Source organism: Phaenicophaeus curvirostris, chromosome 21 (genome assembly GCF_032191515.1).
Source record: "Phaenicophaeus curvirostris isolate KB17595 chromosome 21, BPBGC_Pcur_1.0, whole genome shotgun sequence".
NCBI classification, from domain to species: domain Eukaryota; kingdom Metazoa; phylum Chordata; class Aves; order Cuculiformes; family Cuculidae; genus Phaenicophaeus; species Phaenicophaeus curvirostris.
Genome location: NC_091412.1, coordinates 8,471,680 through 8,496,074, shown reverse-complemented (window position 1 = coordinate 8,496,074; position 24,395 = coordinate 8,471,680). Strand labels below are relative to the sequence as shown.

The 24,395-nt window shown below is 45.9% G+C and overlaps 2 protein-coding genes across 2 annotated transcripts in view; both read left to right on the top strand.

Moving 5' to 3' along the window:
- The window catches only part of GDPD1 (glycerophosphodiester phosphodiesterase domain containing 1), a 211,271-nt gene extending 187,360 nt beyond the window's left edge, over positions 1–23,911 (top strand). Inside the window, exons 2-11 of the mRNA XM_069874292.1 lie at positions 6,887–7,037; positions 11,102–11,144; positions 15,642–15,777; positions 16,435–16,480; positions 16,967–17,085; positions 17,716–17,805; positions 18,608–18,741; positions 19,417–19,476; positions 19,980–20,031; positions 20,606–23,911. Of these exons, the coding sequence (XP_069730393.1) occupies positions 6,902–7,037; positions 11,102–11,144; positions 15,642–15,777; positions 16,435–16,480; positions 16,967–17,085; positions 17,716–17,805; positions 18,608–18,741; positions 19,417–19,476; positions 19,980–20,031; positions 20,606–20,728 (939 nt within the window). The 5' untranslated portion in view covers positions 6,887–6,901 and the 3' untranslated portion in view covers positions 20,729–23,911. The remainder of the gene's footprint in view (positions 1–6,886; positions 7,038–11,101; positions 11,145–15,641; positions 15,778–16,434; positions 16,481–16,966; positions 17,086–17,715; positions 17,806–18,607; positions 18,742–19,416; positions 19,477–19,979; positions 20,032–20,605) is intronic.
- On the top strand, positions 254–4,966 carry SMG8 (SMG8 nonsense mediated mRNA decay factor). The gene is made up of 4 exons (XM_069873891.1): positions 254–1,936; positions 2,590–2,735; positions 3,047–3,922; positions 4,525–4,966. The coding sequence occupies exons 1-4, from the start codon at positions 259–261 to the stop codon at positions 4,720–4,722; spliced, it is 2,898 nt and encodes a 965-aa protein (XP_069729992.1). The 5' UTR covers positions 254–258; the 3' UTR covers positions 4,723–4,966.
- Positions 23,912–24,395: the final 484 nt, after the last annotated feature.

Here is a 24,395-nt window from a genome sequence, read left to right as displayed (position 1 = left end):
AGCTCTCATTGGCCACGCCCCCTCGGAGTGCGCCCTCTCTCATTGGCCACGTCCCCTCCGCGCGCCCTTTCTCGTTGGCCACGCCCCCTCCCGTCAAACTCTCGCGTTGGCCCCGCCCGTGCTCTCTCATTGGCCCCTCGCCCTCTGACCGTGCTGTCCCATTGGCCACGCCCCCTAAAGGCCCCGTTTGGCCCCGCCCACTTCCGGCGGCGCCCTCTGGCCCCGCCCCCCGGGCCGCGGCGTCGGGCGGTGCGGGCGATGCCGCTGTCGGCGGCTCCTCCCGCGGCGCTGGGCCCGGCGGCGGCCGTGGGCCCCGTGAGCCTGCGGGAGCTGCTGCTGAACGCGGCGGGCGGCGGCGACGAGGAGGTGTGCGTGGTGGGCGTCTTCGGTAAGACGGCGCTGCAGCTGTGCTCCGAGAAGGAGGCGCTCGTCAGCACCGTGTGCGACCGGCAGGTCTTCCCCCTCTTCGGGCCCGACGACCCCGAGGACGAGGAGGAGGCCGAGGGGGCGGAGGTCGACCCTGCGGGCAGGGATTACAACGAGCTGCAGGCCTATTACAGCCGCGAGAGCCGCGTGCTCTTCCTGGTGCTCAGCTCCGTCTGCGACGCGCGGCGGCTCCTCCGGGCCTGCGGGGACCTGGCGGCGGCCGAGAGCCGGGGCGGCCCCCCCGGGCACCCCGGGACCCCGGCCCCGCTGCCCCACGCCGAGGCGCACGAGTTCTGGAAGCACCAGGAGAAGCTGCACTGCCTCAATCTCCTCTACCTCTTCTCCGTCTGTCACATCCTGCTGCTGGTGCATCCCACCTGCTCCTTCGACATCACCTACGACCGCGTCTTCAGAGCTCTGGACGGGCTGAGGCAGAAGGTGTTGCCCTCCCTGAAAGCTGCCATCAAGGACTGCCCGGTCGGCAAAGAGTGGAAACTCAACTGCAGGCCCTGCCCGCCGCGCCTCCTCTTCCTCTTCCAGCTCAACGGGGCCCTGAAGGTCGATCCCCTCCCCGGCCGGGGCCAGGACCCCTGCGGTCACCTGGAAAAGCCGCCCCCCAAGAAGCATTCTCCCAAGAGAAGGTTGCAGCACGCTCTGGAGGACCAGATCTACCGCATCTTCCGCAAGAGCAGGGTGCTGACCAACCAGAGCATCAACTGCCTGTTCACCGTCCCGGCTAACCAGGCCTTCGTCTACATCGTGGCTGGTGGCGCCCAGGATGGAGACGACCCGGTGGCCATGCTGCTCGACCAGCTCAGGAGCAACTGCACCATGAGAGAGCCTGACTCGCTGCTGGCTCCCACCCTGTCGGGACCCAGGAGGTATCAGATGATGCGACACGGCAGGCAGCAGCTCTCCTTCCACGCAGAGAGCAGCAGCAGCAGCTCCAGCTCCTCTGGGCAGCTTGTGGACTGCACCCTCAAGGAGTTCTTGTGGCAGCACGTGGAGTTGGTGCTCAGCAAGAAGGGCTTCGATGACAGCGTGGGGAGGAACCCTCAGCCCTCTCACTTCGAGCTCCCAACCTACCAGAAGTGGGTCGCCACGGCTTTAAAACTGTATGAAGTGACCATTGAAGGCAAAGATGATGACCCGACCTCTCTCACTGGGGAACTGAGCTCAAAAATCATGGCCAGCATCAAAGTCTTGGAAGGCTATTTAGATATAGACACCAAGTTCTCTGAAAACCGTTGCCAGAAAGCTCTCCCGCTGGCCCACAGCGCTTATCAATCCAACCTGCCCCACAATTACACCATGACGGTCCACAAGAACCAGCTGGCTCAGGCGTTACGGGTTTACAGCCAGCACGCCCGCGGGCCAGCCTTTCATAAGTACGCCATGCAGCTTAACGAGGACTGCTACAAGTTCTGGAGCAACGGACATCAGCTTTGCGAAGAGCGAAGTTTAACTGACCAGCACTGCGTGCATAAGTTTCATCTGCTCCCAAAAGCAGGTAAAGAAGGTGGCTGGTAACTGGGTCTCGTGGTTTAATTTTGTATCTGCTTTAAAATGTCTTGTTTTAGGCTGAAAACACGGACTTTTGCATGTTTGTGGAAGGTGAAAGCTTGACAGCCTTAAAGCTTCATCATTGTACGGGGGGATTAATTATAGCAGAGCTGTTGTGCAGGTTTTACGTTGAGTAATGCTTAGGGGCAAGTCCACTGTTAGTAGTAGCTTTGGTTTTAGTAGTAAATCTGATTCCATCTTGCTAATTAGAGACATTACACTGCAGTCCTCCTAATGAGAGACGTGCAAGAGAACAACAGTTCTCTAGGAAGCATCATTCCCCACTCTGCTTGTTTTTAAATAGGTTGGTTGATGTTGGTCAAGGAATGGAAACTGGGGTACGTTCGTTGCAGGCAGAACGACTCTTTATGCCTTTTAGGAAGAGGTTGTAAAAACTAAGAAGATTCAATTTAGTCATATAACCTATGCTGGAACTTTGTATTAAAGTGGGAAAGGGAGGGAGCTGCTTGACAAACTGGCGTTGCTGGCAAAGAGTTTTGCAGATGTGTATAGCAAGGAGGAGGCAGTGGATGAAGGGAATTAAAGGATCTCCAGAAATGGTGAGCAATTTATCTAGGGTTTGATTGATTTTGCTTTTAGGAGAAAAGCCAGAAGCGGACAGAAATCCTCCAGTTCTGTACCACAACAGCCGGGCTCGTTCCACTGGTGCCTGTAACTGTGGAAGGAAACAAGCTCCTCGGGATGATCCATTTGATATCAAAGCAGCTAATTATGACTTCTACCAGGTAAATGTTAGGTCATTATTTTTGCTTCAAGCCATGCATTTGCTTCATTAACAAAGCATTTTCTGAAGCGACTACAGGTAAGTTTCCTCTTAACCTTATCTACTTGTAAACATTGCTCTTGGGGAAGATATTTCTGGGAGCAGAAATTGCCTCAGCGAGCAGTTCCAATAGGCTGCGTTCCCATTGCCGCTTTGGTTCTCGTGTAGCACAGGCCTCTCGAATCTTAATAGTAGAGGCTGAGGGTTGTGATTCCGAATCTGTCTTCCATCTCTGAGATGAGGGAGAAGTCTACTGTGTTTTCTTTCTCATAGATACTGGAAGAAAAATGCTGTGGGAAACTGGAGCACATCAACTTTCCCATATTCCAACCAAGCACACCTGACCCGGCGCCTGCTCGGGACGAGTCGTCGCCTGCGCCTCCAGAAGGCGAGATTGAGAAACTTAAAGAGAAAGAACCTCAGACGCAGGGGGAGAGCACAGGGCTGAGCTTAGCCCTCAGCCTGGGTCAGTCGACGGGCAGCTTGGGTACTTACCCACCTGAGGCCCAGGGTGGAGGGGACAACGCCGAAAGCCATGGGCAGGGTGGAGACCCCAAAAGTGAGAAAAGGCCAAGCCTGGTGGATCGCCAGGCGTCCACTGTGGAGTATCTCCCCGGGATGCTCCATTCGAATTGCCCCAAAGGCCTCTTGCCCAAATTCTCCAGTTGGTCACTGGTTAAGCTGGGGCCTGCTAAGGCTTATAACTTCCACACAGGCTTAGATCAACAAGGCTTTATCCCAGGAACAAATTATTTAATGCCTTGGGACATTGTCATCAGGACAAGAACTGAAGAAGAAGGAGACTTAGATACCAATTCCTGGCCTGCGCCTAACAAGGCTGTTCCTGCAAAAAGAAGTGCGGTCGTGATGGGAAGAGGCAGACGGAGAGATGACATAGCTCGAGCTTTTGTAGGATTTGAATATGAAGACGCACGTGGTAGGAGGTTCATGTGTTCAGGGCCTGATAAGGTGATGAAAGTGATGGGAGGGGGCCCCAAGGAATCGGCCATCAAAGCCCTCAACTCTGACATGCCGCTGTATATCCTGTCATCGACCCAGGGACGAGGACTCAAGCCACACTACGCCCAGTTCATGAGGCTCTTTGTGGTGGTTCCTGATGCTCCGCTGCAGATCACCTTAACGCCTCAGGTGAGAAATGGAAGAGGAAATCTGGTAACTGCAGAGGCTGGTTTGGTGGTTGCGGCGTGAACTGCAGGAGATGTTCCAGGCCAGGTTGGATGGGGCTTGGAGCCCCTGATCCACTGGGAGGTGTCCCTGCCCATGACTGGGGATGGAACTGGATGGGCTTTGAAGTCCTTTCCAACCCAAACTATTCTATGATTCTGTATAGAAGGTTAGCAATTTCTCTCCTAGATTTATTGTGACTGAAATCCTAATGTTCACTAACTTTTAAGATCCCATCTGCAAAGCTTTATTGCTTTCACCTGAGTTTTTAAAAGACGGGCTGATGAGGTGCTCAGGGATATGGTTCGGTAGTGGACAGGTACGGTTGGACTCGATGATCTCAAAAGTCTTTTCCAACCAAGCGATTCTATGATAAATTGGGAAATTCATGGATGTCTCACAGTAACAGCACAGTGGTTTCCTGGAGTGCACTTAAGTGGATAAAAACCTGTTTATGGGCATGACTTGAGAGGCGTCATTAAATTTGGTTTCCTTTTAAGTTTTGAGGGTGGGGATTATTAGTCTAGTGATGTTTGATATGTACTCTCATTTCCTTATTTTTTCAGGTTCAACCAGGGCCACCACCTTGTCCTGTGTTTTACCCTGAGAAGCAGGAAATAACCCTTCCAGCTGATGGACTGTGGGTGCTTAGGTTTCCTTACGCATACGTGACAGAACGTGGACCCTGCTTTCCTCCCAAAGAAAGCCAACAATTAATGAGTTACAAAGTTCTCCGGGGAATACTGAAAGCGATTACGCAGTAAGAATTACTCTGGTAGGTTGATTTTGGTCTAAAAAGAGTATCTTCAATCCAAATAATGGATTTGGATTGGTATCCATTACCACATGGTTGTCGCTGTGACCCAGTGAGGCGCACTGTGTTTCACTGGAACATGGGCAGGTTGAAATCAAGTTCTGATATCAAAGTCAAGAAAGGAAACACGGCCGTGGATGTTTCCCATTTGTTAAATTTTCATATGTAAAAAATAAAAACTGTTTAGCACAATATACGTAGCTTGTGTTACTAGATGTTTAGATGGTTGTGCTTTTCCCCATCATATCACTAAAGGATTTCCAGTGGACTGTGGGTAACTCTAGGCTTGCTTTATTAACAACTCAGAGTTGGCCTGTTACCTCACACACAAAATAATCAGATATTTCTATACATTATACAATAGTTATATTTCTTTTTCTTAAAAAAGTTCTTCGTACTTCCTTATGAGCTCTCAGTTCTCTGTTATTTGTTGTTCTTCTTTGAAGTCACTCTCAGTTCCATGTTGATAATTCATCTCTGCTGTCTCATTTGAGTTCTCTCTCAAAAGTGATGCTTCATGTTTCTCCACTGATTATGGAGAAACGGTGTGACCAGCAGGTCCAGGGAGGTTCTTCTCCCTCTGGACTCTGCACTGGTGAGACTGCTTCTCGAATCCTGTGTTCAGTTCTGGGCCCCTCCCCACAAGAAGGATGTTGAGGCTCTGGAGCGAGTCCAGAGAAGAGCAACGAAGCTGGTGAGGGGGCTGGAGAACAGGCCTTATGAGGAACGGCTGAGAGAGCTGGGGGTGTTTAGCCTGGAGAAGAGGAGGCTGAGGGGAGACCTCATTGCTCTCTGCAACTACCTGAGAGGAGGTTGTGGAGAGGACGGAGCTGGGCTCTTCTCCCAAGGGACAGGGGACAGGACGAGAGGGAATGGCCTCAAGCTCCACCAGGGGAGGTTTAGGCTGGACATTAGGAAAAAATTCTTCACAGAAAGGGTCATTGGTCCCTGTCCGAGGCTGCCCAGGGAGGGGGTTGAGTCCCCTTCCCTGGAGGGGTTTAAGGCATGGGTGGACGAGGTGCTAAGGGAAATGGTTTAGTGTTTGATAGGAATGGTTGGACTCGATGATCCAGTGGGTCTCTTCCAACCACTAACTTATATTTATATTTAATCTATGCCTGTACTCAAAGTAGTTTAACCTTTAAATCATTAATTATCATTAAATCTAATCCCTAGTCTAGGTTTGACTTTTCTTGCACAAGCTGAGCTTTAAACCAGCCATAGAAAAGGCTCTACAGAATTGAACAGTATTATAATTGCCATAAAGGTTACCTTCCCAACACCGGTTCTGGTTGTACTCTCAACACAATATTCTATTTATATATCTTAGCTGGAGAAGTGGGGGGTGTGACCCTCATGAGGGTCAACAAGGCCAAGGGCAAGGCCCTACCTCTGGGTTGGGGCCATCCGTGGTTTTGGTAAAGGATGGGAGATGATGTGATTGAGAGCAGCGTGAGAAGGACTTGGGGGCTGGGGATGAGAAGCTCGATGTGAGCTGGAAACATGTGCTCACAGCCCAGAAACCAACCGTGCCCTGGGCTGCATCCAAAGCAGCGTGGCCTGCAGGGCCAGGGAGGGGATGCTGCCCCTCTGCTCCTCTCTTGGGAGACCTCAGCTGGAGTGTGGTGTCCAGCTGTGGAATCATCAGCATAAGGAGGAGATGGAGCTGTTGGAATGGGTCCAGAGGAGGCTACGGGGATGATCCAAGGGCTGGAGCAGCTCCTGTACGAGGACAGGCTGAGAGAGTTGGGGTTGTTCAGCCTGGAGAAGGCTCTGAGGAGACCTTAGAGCGACCTTCCAGTATCTTAAGGGGCTACAAGAAAGCTGAAGAGGGGCTGTTCACAAAGGCTCGGAGTGATAGGACTGGCGGCGATGGGGATAAACTGGAGAGGGGCAGATTGAGGCAGAGGAGGAGCTGGGGGTGGCGCGGCCAGGGCTGAGGCGGGAGGGGGCGTGGCCATAACCGAGCCTGAGGCGGGAAGGGGGCGTGGCCAGACGGAGCCTGAGGCGGGAAGGGGGCGTGGCCACGCGATCCCCGCGCGTGCGCGCTGGCGCCCTGCCCGGCGCGGGGGTAGCGGCTGCGCGGCGGCTCCGTCTCTGAGGCGGCTCCGGAGCCGGAGGGTCTCGCCATGTCGGCGACGCTGTACCTGCTGTCGGCGCTGGGCGGCTACGTGCTGACCTCGGCCCTCCTGCTGCGCTGCCCGGGGCTGCTGCACCGCCCGAAGCGCCAGCGCTTTCGCTGCCGACACATCTCGCACCGCGGCGGTGAGTGGGGGGCTCCCTCGGGGCTCCTTTCCCCCCCCTCAGACCCCGCCTCACGGGGCCGCTTCCCTCAGAAGCCTCTTTCCCTCCCTAACCACCCCCTGTCTCGATGTTTCTCCTCCCGGAGAGGCGCTGGCTGCTCCTGGCGTCGAGGTTGGCTCCGAGATCCCTCCCGACCCAAGCCGTGCTATCAAAATAGCGACCTTTTTGCCTCAAAATGCCTTTTTCCTTCGCTTTCTTGCTTGGGAGCGATGCCCTTTGCTCTCGCCCTTCCCACTCCCCCATAAAGCCGATCCCTTGAGTCCCCAAGGCCCTGGGATGCTGCTGGTTTCCCTCTGAAAGGGTTTGTTGGGTTTTTTTTAAGTTTCTTCCCTCTGAAATAGCCCAAAGTGTTTTTTAAACCTTCTTCTGCCTTTTTTAAAAGCGTTAGAAGGAAAAAAACGAACAGCAAATTGTGTTTTCCAGCTTTTCAAAGATCAGTTCTGCGTTTTTTTCCACACTGCCTCATTTCATTTGTGAAAATAGTCAGTTTTCTAGTTATTTTTTTTGCCCCAAATCCATGGGAGGCGAGTCAGATGCTGATTTTAAGCGAGTACCGACTGCCGGTTTGTGCAGTGCTGGGTCACAGTTCTCACCCGTGGTCTTCAACTACTGCTGCTGCCTTGAATTATTAAAATACAAAAACTAGAGCTGTTGTCTTACAGGTTTTATTAATTATAGGATTTTATTCATTTCTTTTCATGACAAAATGAGATTCTTTATAACCGTAGTTTGAGTACAGGGTAAAACACCTTTCGGTTTGGCAGGCAGCGTTTGCTGTTTCCTGGTAGGTGTGTGTTTTCACTCCGTGGACAAAGGTTTTCTGTTTTATTTGTTACCTGTTTGCTCGTTAATTAGCCAGCTATTAAAAACTGGCGGGTGACTGTTGGAATGGGGGATGATCTCAGTCTTTTGTCCTCGCTTCTTTGCAGTGACCTTAGCGAAGTTACCCAGCCCTAAGCTGGGCATCGCCAGCGTTTCCGTGAGCCTTACTCAACAGGAGGATTTACTCATGAGGTGTTCAAAGTCCACCGTCTTCCGATTGTTCTGTGTCCACCTGTATATTGTGAAATGCACGCTTGACATCTTGGTAGCTTTTTTGCTCATTGGGTATGATGAGACTTTACTCTTTGTGGTGTTTACCTTATAACTTAAATTACTGCGAGGCTTAAGTTCTCATCATGCTTTAGTCATGCTGTAGCTTTAGACACAGTGTCAGGTTTCCTGTTGCATTACTTCTATTAACTTTGGAGATCAACGTAGCGCTTAATTTGGTTGGCTTTTTCCTCTCTGCGATGAAGCCTTGAAGATGAGTTTTTTTAAGCCTGTTGAGTTTGATTTAACTTCTTTCTTCATGCAAGAATTTCCTTATCTCAGTTCACAGCTCACCAGCGAAAGCAGCCCTGAATTATTTCTTCAATTTTGCATAGTTTTAAAGCTGGTAATTTCTGAGATCAATAGTTGAGTCTAACAGAGTCCTCAGTCTATGCCAGCTGCGCAGACTGGATTGCGGCGTCTTTGAGACTTTTACAGAATCCCAGAGGAGTTGAGATTGGAAGAGGCTCCTGGCGACCAACTCATCTGACCAGAGTTGAGGCAGCTCAAGCAGGTTGATCAGGACCTGATCCAGTTCGATATTGAATACATCCAAGGATGAACACTCCATAACCTCTCTGGGCAGCCATTCCAGAGTTTGATCGCTATTCCAATTTTAAAAAAGGGCTTTTCCTTATGTTTATAAATTGAATTTCCTGTACTTCAACTTGTTCCCATTGCCTCTCATCCTTTCCCTGGGTGCCACTGAGGAAAATATGTCTTTACTCCTCCCCAGCATTGATAAGATCCACCCAAGACTCTCTTCTCCAGGCTAAGCCATTCCTGCACCCTCTCATAGTGTGCAAGAATCTCTCATCCTTTAATTTTCACAGCTCTTCTCTGGACTTGTTCCAGTAGATCCAGGTCTGTTTTGTACTTTGGATGTGGCACTCCAGATGTGGTTTCCCCAGTGCCGACTAGAGGGGAACAATCGCTTCCCTTGACCTGCTGCCAGCGTTCTTTCTGAGGGTCATCTTTGGAAACCCCAAAATAGCAGAACTTCTGAGGGTCATCTCCTTGAGCCAGCGCTCGACACTAACTCGCTCTCATCCCATGGTGGTGCCTGCAGGGCTAGAGTACGCGATCACGGTGTCTGGCTGTGGCTCTTCTGGCTCACAGGATGCAAAAGGACGCTGGAGGAGGTAACATCTGCATGGGAAATGCATTAACACAAACAGACGATACATAAATCTGGAGGCGCATTTCATAAAGCGTCAGGAGCCCTTCAGCCAGCCCAGACTTTTCACTTTTAAGGAGAGAAAATGATTTAGTATAGCATATCACTTGCCTGTCGTGGTTCCCTTTTCCGAGTATGGTTCGTGAAAGCCACACTGCTGATTTAGGATTCCTGTTTCAGCTGATCTCTCGACTTTTTTTTCCTCATTTCCCCAAAACACACAAATTGGGTGTTTTCTTTCCAACTGGTTTGAATCTCCATACCTACCTCCTCCTCGTGTGACTCGTTAGAGCAGTCATTTAAAGTTTTCTTTTTGAAAACTTCTGCCCAGGAATGCTAGGATACCCTTGTTTTGGTCACAAACTGAAGATTGCCTCCAGTTTTCCCCCACCTCTCCTACCATTCAGGGTGTATGGCTGTCTTGTCACAGCTGATAAGTTATCTAAACCCTCAATTTTTATTGCGGTTAACTTATAACTAATCATCCAGGTGCTGTGCTGGGTTTCCCATCTGCTAGCAGTCACCAGAAGTATACGATAAGATTCTCAGCCTCTCTATCCCTTGGTTACGTTTACCACTCAGCCTATTCCTAGCCCTGCCATCCCATAAAATACTGGGGAGTGTCTAATCGTGGGAGCTGCTGTGGGCTTTTGCCCTGTTGGCTTACTTGAGACCATCCAGATTTTGTCATTGTGATCCTAAGTCAGTTAAGACTTTCATTTTGTAATCGTAGCAACACAAGTTGGTAACAGCAATTTTAAATTGGTAGTTGTGTGTGCATAGAATTGCTTTGCCCTCATTAGGTAACTGAAGGACTCAGATAAGTATGTAATGGTGAGGTCTTGTTAATAGGCAAGACATTAACTGAGGCTTTATAATTGTTGTTTATGAGGTCTGTCATTCATCACTGCCAAAGAGTAGTTAAAATTTGCATAGATATCCTCGTGGGTGCGTGTATCTTCCTGATACTTGTTTCTTGGTATATGGTATCGCCCCTCTTCTGAGGGGAGGGGAGGCACAGCCTTTTCCCGGCCCTAACCAGCCAACCGTCAGAGATTTTTTCTGTAGGGAATGATGGCTTAAGAGTCACAGAGTTTACTCCTGCACAAAAGAAAATTCAGTTTCCTTGCCCTTTCGCTTCTTCCCCGGAGTTGCTGTGTTTCATTCCTTTGTTCGAGACCTCCCTTTGCTGGCAGCAGGAACCTTCATTGACAGATTTGTGCTGCTTCAGGAAGGATCCTTGCACTGAAAAAAGACATCGTCGCCTCTTTGAGCATCAACTGGGTTATGCGTTTAGGGAATATCAGCTTCAGAGAGTCTTGGGTGTTATTCTCCTTGTTCTTTTTCTTCCCCTGTAGTTACCTTTTCACTGATTACTCCTCCCGCTACCTCTGAAATAGATTTTCTGTGTATCCTGTTCCTGTGGAGCATGTTGTCATAGCCAAATGCAAGGCCTTTAAGGAAAAACGGGGCACCCAACCTCTGTTAAAATTAACCCTTTGCTTTGTATATTCAAAGCGTTGCACAGTTCCCGGATAAGTCTATTTTTTGTCCCTTGTTTCACTTGTTTTAACTTGAGAAATTCCGGTTACTTGGGTTTCCCCAGTAGGTTTGCAGCAACACGGATTTCTGACTCAAGCTTCGTACTCGTTCCTCCGAGTGTTGAACATCTATTATGTTTTATTTATTTCCACTGGGAATTCAGGGGGAGAAAAACTGTTTTCTACAAGTTCTAGTTTTTGTTATTTTTTTGTAGGTGCTGGCGAGAACCTGGAAAACACCATGGCAGCCTTTCACCAGTGAGTAGAAATGGAACTAGTAATGCCTAAATCAGCTGCATTCTCATTGTCTTTAGTGAGTGAAGCAATTGCGAAAGACGGGATTTCCATCAGTTGTTTGGTTCTGGTGTCCTACTTAGGAAAGTCGCCTGTCCTTTGGGCGGCTTCTGTGGCTTGCTCAACCTTAATTCCATTTAAACAAGAAGGAGCTGGGATGCCACAAACCAGGATTTGTGCACAGTAATGTGGCAAGCTGGCAATTGGAACTAAAACTCCATAGGCCAGATTCCTTCTGTGCTGGCTAATAAAGCATGAAACAGTACTGCTTCTGGCAATTACTTCCATTAATTTATTAATTATAAAGCTATTTTTCATAGCTAGTATCAGACACTGTTTTTTTTTAGTTACATTGGTGTTTCTTAAAAGGCTTTTCAGATCATAGCCTATACTAATACACTAAGTAGCATACAAGGCTGGATTCAGGAAGTCTGAATCTCTTGATGGTTCTTACACCTGTAAGCGATTCTCTTAGATGCTCTCTTAGTTCCATGATATTCAGTTCCCTCCTCTGTATACAAAGGCTTGTAGTGATAGCATGAGAGGCAGTGTGTATAAACTGGAGAGGGGCAGATTTAGACTAGACATAAGGAAGAATTTCTTCACTATGAGAGTGGAGAGGGCCCTGGAACAGGCTGCCCAGGGAAGCTGTGGCTGCCCCATCCCTGGAGGGGTTCAAGGCCAGGTTGGATGGGGCTTGGAGCTCCTGATCCAGCAGGAGGTGTCCCTGCCCGTGGCAGGGGTGTAGAACTGGATGATCTTTAGGGTCCCTTCCAACCCAAACTCTTCCATGGTTCTATATAGAAGGCTAATAATTTCTCTCCTAGAATTATTGTGACTGAAATCCTAATGTTCACTAACTTTTAAGATCCCATTTGTAAAGCTATTAAAAATGTTTGTACTATGTTTTTTCCCCTTCATACACATCATCCGCGCAATGTGTAGAAGCCTCTCACCTAGGTGTTTAAAACCTAGTAGGTACTGGAAAGCCCTTTAAGCCTCCAGCATTAAGTAATGAATTCAAACAAGGTTCTCAAAAGCATTTGAGGAAGCAGTGTATCTAAAACTCCAGCTGCCAAGGAGCACCGAGCAAATTATGTGGGCTTCTCTTGCTTTGGTTTGGGGTTTTTAATTTGCTTTGTGCTAAGTAGCCTCATCAGTTTGCACATTTCCTTGCAGGCTGAGGAGTGCCAGCTTTCCCAACCAAACAGAGCTATTCAGAGTACTGCAGGATTTTCTATCTCCATGGAAGCTTAGCATAGTTGGGTGTTTTTTTCCTGCAGGCCTGCCTTTTTTTATTTCAAGTCTGCTAGCACAGACTTTCTGGAAAGCGCTTCTGTGTTTTTTAACCGTTTCTTTATTTTCATGGTGCATTGTACTGGTTTTAGACAGGGCTCTCACAAAGAAAGTTACGCCCTAACCTGTTTTTATTTCATTTCCAAGACTCCCTATGAGAGTGGGGAGGCCCTGGCCCAGGCTGCCCAGAGCAGTGGTGGCTGCCCCATCCCTGGAGGGGTTCAAGGCCAGGTTGGATGGGGCTTGGAGCCCCTGATCCAGTGGGAGGTGTCCCTGCTCGTGGCAGGGATTGGGACTGAATGGGCTTTAAGGTCCCTTCCAACCCAAACTATGATTCTATGAGTAAGCTGCAGTGCTTAGAGTAAGGACCATGCCAGGAGGTAGGTGTTTTGTGATGCAGGCGTTTGTCTGACTCTCTTCTAGCAGTTTTAATTGTTTTACAGCTGTAACAAATGTATTGAGGTTTGCTTTTCGGACTCGTCGCAACTGCCAGTAGCGAGGTTCAGTTACTTGGTTTGAGATAGCCTTGGGTGAATAATTAAGGCGTACTATTTCTGCAGAAAGCAGTCACTGCAAAGCAGTTGGAGTTAAGCAGAGAGCTCTGTCATCCTAATTTGCAAATGAGAGCCTGCTTCACAACTTGAGTTATGGAGCAGTCGAGTCTGAATCCAACACATTCTTCTGAGTCTGGAGAACATGCAGAGTCTTCTCTGGAGCAGTGATATGTTATTACAGAGCTGCAGAACAAACTGTTTTCCAGCTGGAAAAAAACCACAGTGCTTGAAGGAAGCTTATTTAGCAGCAAGCGGTTAATAAGAGCCTGGCATATTCTCAAATGTGTTAACAAGGCAACTTGTTGTTCTCCTGTTTCCATGCAGCATCAGTCCGAATTTCTTAAGCAGTGACATTTCTAATAAACTTTGCTGGTTAAATGATCGGATGTGGTACTAGATGAGAACATCTTCTACACGTTTGGCAAATCTCCTGCAGCACATTTAGAGATGCTTTTCCTCCGGAGGAAAAATTACACAGAGCAGGCTGTGTATCTCCATGTGTAATAGGATTTTGTTCCTCCCTTAATTCTTAATTAGCAGCACCGAAAAGCAGTTAACAAATTGGTTTTAATTTGACAACCCCCTTCTGGATCATTTTCCCAGCTGGACTGGAAATGGTGTTAAACACGTAGGGGAGTATATTCCAATTTTTTGGTTTGTTCCTGTGTTTGTGAGTGGTTCTGGCGTGCCTGGACTGCAGCTGTTGGTAGAGCCCTTCCGCTAAGGAGCAGCTGCTGGAGCTCCAGAGCTCAGGGTCTGGTGTCGGCTGCGCTCAGAGAGGTGGTAGGTTTGTTCTGAGGTGGCTAAAAGGAGCAGCCCAATGTTTGGAAGGAAGCATTCAGGCTTCAGGCTGGGACCTTTAGCTGGTGGAACGACACCTCCTGGGTATCTTTACCAATAGAATGAGCAATTAATTTCTCATTGGAACAAGGCTTGGTTTTTTTCTTCTGGTGTGAGGTCTATTGCTCTTATTTTTCATCTGTATTATTACTCCTTTCTGCTTTCTTTTACTCCTCCTGGGGTTGTTTAGCCTGGAGAAGAGGAGGCTGAGGGGAGACCTCATTGCTCTCTACAACTACCTGTAAGGAGGTTGTAGAGAGGAGGGAGCTGGGCTCTTCTCCCACATGTCAGAGGGAACAGGACAAGGGGCAATGGCCTCAAGCTCTGCCAGGGAAGGGTCAGACTGGACATCAGGAAAAAAATTTTCACCGAAAGGGTCACTGGGCCCTGGCAAAGGCTGCGCAGGGTGGTGGAGTCTCCATCCCTGGAGGTATTTTAAAGATGGGTGGATGAGGTGCTCAAGGACATAGTTTAGTGGCAGATAGGAATGGTTGGACTTGATGATCTAAGAGGTCTTTTCCAACCTAGTGATTCTACGATTCTATGAGCTAAGCTTCTATAGAGTGGATTTGGGATTAGATTAGAACTTTTCAAAGCAATGGACTAGAACAGGAATAGCTATTTTTCTTTGAAAAAGTATGACTAGGTGGTTGCATAGTTTATTTTTTTAAAATTGAAAGTTTTTCATTAAATAATTTTTTTAAATGCTATTTTGCTAGCCTAAAAGCCAAAAGCCCTGCTGATAATTTCCTGACCCATGCGTTCCTGAGTAACTTAAATCAAGTGAAAAATAGACTTTCACATCCCTGACAATTGATTACTTTTTTAAAAAGAGATGTCTCCTTTCAGTGGCAATATGTGCCAGTGCTAACAAACATCACACTCCAAACTCTGAAACAGTACTGCAGGAGGAGGTTTCTCAACAGCGAGGTGCCAGGTTGCAATCGACAGGTATGCTGTGTAGTTTCTGTGGATGATGGAGCCAAAGCTCCCGAGTTCAAATCCCATCTCTGATTCATGATGTGTTGTTTATTCTTGCATCAGCTTTCCTGCTGCAGTAAAGTTATTTGCTTCTTGCCTTGCAGCAAGACTGTGGGGAGGAAGGTGATTCTGCCCCTCTGCTCCTCTCTTGTGAGACCTCATCTGCAGTATTGTGTCCAGCTCTGGAATACTCAGCATAAGAAGGAGATAGAGCTGTTGGAATGGGTCCAGAGGAGGCTACAAGGGTGATGTGAGGGCTGGAGCACCTCCCATACGAGAACAGGCTGAGAGAGTTGGGGTTTTTCAGCTTGGAGAAGAGAAGGCTCTGAGGAGACCTCATAGTGACTTTCAAGTACCTGAAGGGGCTACAGGAAAGCTGGGGAGGGACTGTTCACAAAGGCTTGGAGTGATAGGACTGGGGACAATGGGTATAAACTGGAGAGGGGCAGATTTAGACTGGACGTAAGGAGGAATTTCTTCACGATAAGGGTGGGGAGGTCCTGGAAAGGCTGTGGCTGCCCCATCCCTGGAGGTGTTCAAGAGCAGGTTGGATGGGGCTTTGATCAGCTTGATCCTGTGGGAGGTGTCCCTGCTCGTGGCAGGGGGGTTGGAACTGAATGAATTTTAAGGTCCCTTCCAACCCAAACTATTCTATGATTCTATGATTCATTGCATCAGAAAGCATCTAAAGTACTTCCCGTGGGATTACTTTAATTAGTAACACATATATGTTAGGTTTGGACCTGTACAAAACACACGTGTGGTTCAAGGCAGGCTTCTTTGCTTCCAGTGCGGTCGATATAGGAACAGACATGCTGGAGCTGGATTGCCATCTGACGAAAGATGAGCAAGTGGTGGTGTCTCATGATGAGAACCTGAAGAGATCGACAGGAGTTGATGTCAACATCTCCGACCTCAAATACTCTGTAAGCTGAAAAGAAAAACCTTAGTGCCAGATGATGTTTAAAAATGTGTTTGTTGAGTGGTTGGGGTGGGCAGGAAGGTTGGGTGCCCGTGCCAAGACTCTAAGGAGGGGGAATTCATCTTGTCTTACTAAAGACAAAAGTTACCTGTGGTCCCTGCGTAGTCAGGGGAGAGCCGGCACGTTTCTAGGGAGTGATTAACTGTGTCTGATAGGCTGGGTGGATGGATTTCTGGAGGAGGGCCTGTTTCACTGTACAGATGACAAAGGAAGCTTAGTCACCAGGCTCCTTCTCGTATGACCGGCTGTTTATTGGGAAAAACAGTAGATGAATCCTACCTGCACTGACACTTTTAAAGGTCTGTTTTACGGAACTGTGTTTCCATCTGATATTTAAGTGGAATTCTCAGAATTTCCAGACAGATGTCTGGAAATGTTTTGCCTTGCTCAGCTACAGGTAACGTGACTAAGAAGGCCAAACAGTTCAAGTAAGAATGAACACAGTGTTTCTAAATCAAGAAGATTTAAAAGAAACACTCTTTCTACCTAGAAAGATAAGTGTCTTAGGAATTATAGTCTTCTTGTCTTTTTTTTTTTTGAGAAAAAGGTGTGATTATATCCCTGCATTTAAATTATTATTCCATTTCCCTTTATTTTTAAGGAACTTCCACCCTATCTCAGCAGGTTGGATGTCACATTTCAGAAAGGTAAGATGGCCAGAGAGTTCAGTTAATTCCCTAGAGCTACAAGCAGTTTCCAACAATAAAATCTGGGGGGAGTTGCCTTTTGGTCCTTTTTTCCGTTATTCTTCTCCAGTAAATTTTCCTAGAGGGAAAAGTTTTTCTCGTCTGGTCTTGTTTCATGTTAATCTCGTTGCATTTGGGATGTGGTAACCGAGCCCATGCTTGCTCTTTCAGGATTTTAACAAAGCCTGCGCTCCTACTGCTGCTAAATAATGACTGAATTTAATGAAGCTCAAAGCTAGATGTGCAATATGCTCAGGGCATTTTCTTTATAGAAGTGAGCTTATCATAATTAATTACGGCTATGCCAGGGAAGTAAGTCTTTTTTCAAAATGTGCTAATTCTAGTAACTATAATTTTTTTTTTTTGCAAAGTTTAGGATAACAAAGTTTCATCTTTTTTCTGTGGTTTATTAAAAATGGTCACAGCAATGACAACTTGTTTCCCCAGAAAGCCACTCCGAGGGAAAAGACAACCGTATTCCACTCCTGAAAGAGGTGTTTGAGGCGTTTCCCCAAACTCCTGTCAACATTGACATCAAAGTGAACAACAATGTGTTGATCAAAAAGGTACATGAAAATCTACACCGAACTGAGACTGAATGTCACGTAATCGTGCTGAAATTCCAAAATAAATGTTTCTTGGAGTTGCTGGCAGTCTGGGGCACTAAACCTAGTGTTCTTGCACTGCTTCATCCTTCACATGTTAAATCTTGCTGCGTGTGTGAGCTGATACAGGAGATGGAGATGTGATCTTGTGCAAAATATTCAGCAAACAGCTCTTTCCGTGCCCTTGACATGGAACCGATGCTACGATGTTAGGTTTTTGGGTTGTATTTCATATTAAGGGTCGTCTTAGGGACCATTGCCTACCAAAGCAGCATAAAAACATAATCTCAGAGTGGCAATAAGTACTCATTACACAAGAGGAAGTCTGCTCTCCATCAGATGCTATTTTACCATCTCATTTTCTTTAATTCCCCAGGGTTTATTTTGGGTATAATGGTCTTTCTTTTTATCTGTTGACCTAAACACCCGTTTCATTCCAGTCAAAGCAGCACAATCATCTTAAGATGGGAGGCAGTGTCTTTTCTGTAATGATGTAGGTAGTTGAAGAGTAACAAATAGAGTTTCAGTTCAATAACTCCGCGCGTAATTTTCAGTGAACACAAGTTAGGATTCTGCTTTTTTCCCTTGCAGGTTTCGGAGCTGGTGAGGCAGTATAAGCGAGAGCATTTGACAGTTTGGGGGAATGTCAGTTACGAGGTTGTATCGAAGTGTCTGAAGGAGGTAAGAATGCGTCCAGCTCAGCTTCATTCTTCCCTGCTTGCTGCTGTGTGGGGACAAAATGTACAGGAACGCACCCTGTCAGTCGGGATCTGGCTGCCTCTGCCAGACTTTCAGATGTTACAAGACATTTTGCACTTGGACTGTATTCTGCTTACTATACTGTAACAATAAATTAAGCACAGTTAACACCCGTATACTGAGGAATTAAGATTAATCGTGTTTTATTCTTGTTCAAAAAAAACTACAGGGTGTTATGATTTTATGCCAGGAGCTCTTAGAGCCTGTTTTGTGCATGATTCATCTGGTAGAGGAGCAATTTTTCAAAGGATTGCTTATTGTGTGTTTCTTTTTATCAAAATAATGGATGTGTCCACTGGTTGACACACAGTTATATTGGTGTAAAGCTGTTTTACAGCTGTAGATTCTATTCCTTTTTGTACCTGAAGTCCATCTAGAGCACAGCTTGCTCTGTGCAGTAATACTGGTCTAAGAGAAAATGCTGTGTGGTGCCCTGCAGCCTGGAAAGACGATGAAGGCAGGTTACAAAAACAGAGCTGCAGCCGGTGGAACTTTACCTTTTCAGGTTCCCGTTGCCTTCCAAATTGTGTAAAACTTTTACTTGGATTACAGGCTAATTTAAGAGTAATTTAATTTCACTGACAGGCGTATTGTAAACAGTCGGCAGCTTCATCTTTAGGTGCAAGTGCTAAACTTTAAACACGCATTAATGAGTAGATTTAATTGCAACAGACTCAGCTATCTACCAGGATAGTTTAGTATCCCTCTTCCCCAATTCCTGCAGAATTCCGACATTCCCATTATCTTCTGTTCCCAACGTGTCCTCCTGCTTCTTGGCCTGTTCTACACTGGTCTGCTGCCGTTCATTCCTTTCAAGGAAGAGTTCCTGGAGATTCCCATGCCTTCAATCATCCTCAAGTGAGTGCGAGCCTCTCAGTGGGTGCTGCCCTGAAATGATAGTAAAGCAAGTGAACGATGGTCCCAACTGGAGCAGTGGCGGAGTCGGGATCCTGGAGCTGAGGAGGCTGTTGTGTTAGTTTTTGATTCCTAAGAGAAAGCTGTGTGAATCTTCTGCTCCTCTGCATTTCACCTGTCTCCAGCCAGCTCCCAGTTACACAGTTGTCAGGGTGGGGTGTCTGTGTTATATCAGGGTTTCCTGTTTACGGCATCTCCTGTAAATACTGCCTCCGCGCAGCTGCCTTCGCAATGCAGCTCGTGCTGATGCCGTCTAGGCAGTAACATGGAGTGCTGCTGTGCAAATAACTTATTTTCACTCTTTTCTCCCTCTTCAGAACAAATTACTCTGATTAAGGCCAGGAGGCAAGTCACTAATAGGGTGAATATGAGATGCCACATGCTCTTTGTTTCCCATACTTTACTCAAAATGCTGCTGAACACCCATTTCTGCTGCTTCTCTTAAATGTAGCACATTTCTCTTGTGTAACCCAATTCTAAGTCACTGTCCTGGACAGTGCAATTACTGCTCTAATTAGAGAAATGGCAAGATCAATTCTTCACGCTCCTTTTGCAGGAACATCTCAAATAATATTTTAATCTGCCCTGATAATTATTTTGTTTCCTTTTCCTCATCAGGCTGAAAGAACCACAGAAGATGACAAAAAGCCAGAAATTTATTGTCTGGCTGGCTGACACGTAAGATCTTTATCTTATTAAATTTTTATTTGTATTTTGCCTATGTATTAACAGTTGACTCAAGCAACTAAGAAGAGCTATTGCTAGTGCTATTTGTTATTTTGGATACTGGAAGGATGAGGTGTTATCGAGAGGGACCTGGACAAGCTGGAGAAGTGGGGCTGTGGGAACCTCATGAGGTTCAACAAGGCCAAGGGGAAAGTTCCTACCCCTGGGTCAGGACAGTCCATGGTACCTGTACAGTGAACAAGGAATCTGTTGGATTTGATCTTCCGAAGAGTTGATACAAATATCCATAGCTAATGCCAGTTTCTAGATGTCTGCGTTAACCAGTCTTGAGTTGCTTGATCTAAGAGTTTTCTATAATTAGATTTCTAGTCACTTTCTTATGGAAATCATTGAATCTACATTCTCTACGGAAAATTTATTACAGAACATCAACAGATATTGAAAAATGCTTATGTACTTCAAGTTCTTAAATGGCATCTTTCTCCTTTCTGCAGATTGCTGATGCGCAAGGCACTTTTCGACCACCTCACTGCCAGGGGCATTCAGGTACAGCGTGGCAAAAGGAAATGTGCTTTTAACCTAGTGAGAATTTGAACCAGCCAGAAATGGCCTTCAGATGGATTCATGTTCTCCCAACGTGTTCTGTTGTGTTGCTAGGATCCTAAGTTGCTTTTTTGGTTCCTGAGCAGTAGCTTAAACTGTTAGATTTGCAGCTCGGTAGTTGCAAAGGAAGGATTGTATGCTTGGAAAAAGACTCTTTAAATACCTTTAAAATTGGGGGTTTTCTCACACTTCAAAGTTAAGCCTACAAAATCTGCTGAACTGCTTACCTGTTTTGGGCTTTTCACAAAATAATATTTTGACTTCTAGAAATACCTGAAGTCTCAGGTAACGACGTGGAGTTGGAATCACCACTTGAAAGTGTCCCTTTTTGGGGCTCGGGGGAAGAAGCTGGATATGTTTGTGTGCAAGTCTTTGGCATCACAGTGTAATCATTTATCATTTTAAGTGTATGTAGCAACGTCTCTCACACACAAAACAATTCAGGTCAGAAGTCACCTTTTTTGGTTTTTTAATTTGAGTATTTTCTGTAACAATTTGTCTTTCTCTCATCCTGTAGGTGTATATTTGGGTGCTGAATGAAGATGAAGAATACAAGAGGGCGTTTGACCTGGGAGCAACTGGAGTGATGACAGACTATCCAACAAAACTTAAGGAGTTTTTACAGAGTTATCCAGCATAAAAGAAGAAAACCGAGGAAGTTGTTGCAGAACAGATTGCGAGCCAAGGATTTGCTTCGTTACAAAAAAAAATCAAGCAGCATACACAGATCATTCCTTTGAGAGATGTCTTTGGATGATCTGTTACCTTGTTGTCAAGTTGCTACCTACTGTAAAGGTTGTCTATTTATTTTAAATCTTTAATGACATAGTTTACATTTGTAAATAGCTCATTTAGCAACGACACACTTCACAAGTAGCGATAACCAGGGAGAAAGTTGCTGGATAGGATACCTGTACATGATAAGCATTATTTCACCTCTCACAAGTGCTCCTAAGCAGATGTCAAGACATGCCAGTTATTCCAGCTATATTATAGTGGGCAGAAGCTAAAGAATTTTGGAGTGTACCCTGTGTGTATGCATTTCTTGTGTTGCTTTTAGTTTGCAGATAGGGCAAGAAAAAAGAAAAAAAATGCACAGGAGAAATAAAAAGCAGAATCTGCTGGCTGCGTAGTTCAGCCGGTGCAGTGTGGTTGGTAAAGGCAGTTGCTTTTTTACTAGAAGTCACTCCTGTGATCCGTATAGGTTTAGTCCTTTGTTTTTACTGTTAAGAATGTAGAGCTCAAGTTGCAGCTGTATTTAGACTCCTTTCTGGTGTGGTGCTTATTGGTCAAGGTCTAAATACAAGATTTTAACCAGGTTCTGGGTTTGACACTGCGTTCAAGGTTTGCCCTTGGATCTGCCTCTCAGGCTACCGTGGCATGGCAGTAGCTCGCTTCCCAGAAAATAAGGTTTCACTTACAGTAGATTACACTTACTGTGAAATAGCCTTTTCACAAAGGAAGTCGATGTTCTGGAAGTCGTTTGCACATTTGTAGTTCTAACATCTGTTGGCTTGATGAGTGGGAAGCTTTTTTTAGTATGAGGGACCAAAGAAGACTGAGTTAGGTCAGCAGTTTGAGGGACAAATTAAAAGGTTCCTATTGAATGAATTCACCCAAAGCAGATTTATATGCGTGCTTGGAAAAGCAGCAAGTGTCAGTCTAGATTATATGTAAATTTTGGTCTTTTTCTCTCCACAAAACTACATTCAATGCTCATTAAGTTTATGTGTGGATGTGGAAGTAACTTTACTGGTAGAAGCCAGGATATCCTGAGTATGGTGGAATGGAGCCAGGTAGGAAGGTGTTTCTGGAAGCTTCCATGCTGTTCTGTCACTGTGCACGGGTGTTGTACGTGTGTCAGACTGATTTGAGCTCGCAATGCCTGCGTGCTTCAGTGTTGCTATGTTAGCGGTAGGGGTTTTCAGAAGAAATTTGATTACTGTAGCTTAATTATACACAATGACATGTATAAAGCTCAATCATCTAATCATCAGATACTGCTGGAACAAACCCATTGTTTAGTTCCTTCTTCAAGGAACTTCATGTGAATCGTAACAATAGATGTAGTAGCGAGGTGCGGGGACTGCAGGGTGTACTCCTGTTGTAAAAACCGTTCAGGTCGTGTTTTTCCTTTTCTAGGTGAGGTTTGGGAGGGCTCTTGTCCCTCCGCTGGCTGCCGTGCCATACGTGCAATCGTGGAGCATCTTTGCTGTTCCGTTATGTCTGCCAGTAGGCTGTCAGCGTTAGAATGTCAAGTCCATCTGGATGGATAATATTCATTTGTGCATTATAATTCCTTTCTGAGGAATATATTTCTACCTGAAGTGGAAGAAACCACTGCATTTACCATTTGAGTGAACGTGCGATGATGGTGGCAAATGAGTTAATGGCATCCTAGATATCTGCCTGGTAAAGATTGCTGTAGTTTCAATTTCCTCTTAATTTAATGAGGCTTGTTGCTCGCTGAATGGAAAGAGGAAAATATAATTTCCTAACTGTTCATAGGAAAAAGGATTGGATTCTTTATTATGTGCTAAGCTTCTTGTTTCCCTTTTGGACCAGTTCCATCTGGTCAGGTAACGGCCAATAATCAGTGGAGTTGTTCTGGCTGCTTTCTGCTGGTGACAGAACACTTACAGAATAGGCTCCATGTGCAGCTCAGCAGGTGAATGAAAAACTTCCTTTCTGTCTTAATTTGGTTTACGGGCCAGTGTGTAGCTCCAGTCTTCACGCAGTGTGGTTTTCCTCAACTCAGTTTTATTGCTATTTGATTTCCATAATGTACACCTGTATTAAGATGCAAATAGAATTCTGGTTTTAGACAATTCTACCAAATAGAACTTAACCGTTAAAGCTTTTTATTTTTGTTTTTAGACTAGGAAAAAGTAAGTTTTAAAATACCAGTCTTGATTTCTGAACTTGGTGTCTCAAGGGACAGGTGATGACTTAGTTTCTCTCTCAAGTTTCCCTCATGACTGCATAAATACACTAGTTTGCCTTTTTCTATATTGAATGATAAAACACAGTTATTGAAATTGCAAATCTCATTTTTAAATTTGGTTTTAATCTCTTTTCGTCACTAAGCAGCGGTGTTGGAAGCATCTGCCTTCTGAGATGCTGCACGTGTTTTCCAACCACCAGTCTTCCTACATCAGCTGTGGCCTGTGACTGTGCTGTTCATACGTGGCCTCTCTTTGTTAATGTACTAATTAATATGTGAAATTTGAATGAGTAAAGTGACAAGGGAGGGAAGGGGTTCAGTACCAGAAAAGCTGCTGAACGTATTCAGTCACTCATTTGGGCTTTAGCACGAGAGCTCAGGTTTGATTTCTTGAGATGGATGATGCTGCATAGATGAGGCCATGTATCCAAGCACCAATGCACAGGGTCGTGATAACTGTAAGAAAATAATATGGAATTGAGGTAACTGAAGAATGTTTGTCTTATCAAGTCATTGTTTTGAATATTCCAGAATATGGAATGTGTGATTTTTAAACCACTTGTACAGAAAAGTTGAGAACTTGCACAGCTGTCCAGGAGGATGTTCGGTTAATCTCTCTCTCCAAGGAGAGATCCTTTTCAGGTACTTTTAACTCTAAATATTATTTAACACTTACTGTGTTCTCACTCCTGTTGCGAAATATTTTATGTATGAAGGATAATGCGTGTATTTCATGCACTTTAATCTGCAGAAACTCTCGTGGGCCTCTCTAGCTCCAAGTCTATGAAATGATTTTTTTCTTTTCATGTAAAGAAAGATTCATGGTCTTTGAATGTGACACATTAAAACATCTTTGCTCATAAAAGATCTGAAACCTCATCAATTGTGACTTCTTTGCCTAAAAGTGTGATTTCAGAGATTCTAATACTTAAATAGCATCGTAAACGTTGAGCTTTCAAAGGAGATCTTTATGTGGATAGGGTTGCTGAGAAGAAGGGGCTGTCTTACATACTTTGAACTACTAAGACGTTCTTGGCAATGACATTGGTTTTCTCACATAGCAATCACAGTATCTGCAACTACGTGCAGCCACGTGAAGCCTGCCGGGGGCTGGAGCCTTCCCCGTGTGCGAATGGGCTTTCAAGTAGAGCTTCTGAAGTCAACTCCAGTTTGATTTTTCTATAATATATTTTAAGAGAGAAGCAGCGGTAGATAACTTGATCAGAAGGGATCTCCATATGTGGTGCTAGAAAACAGCATCAAGGATTCTGCTGGTTCAACAATGCAGCGTGTGCTGTTGTTTCCAAAGGTCTGACTGGAGATCTGTGACAAGTGGTGTCCCTCAGAGGTCCATGCTGGGACC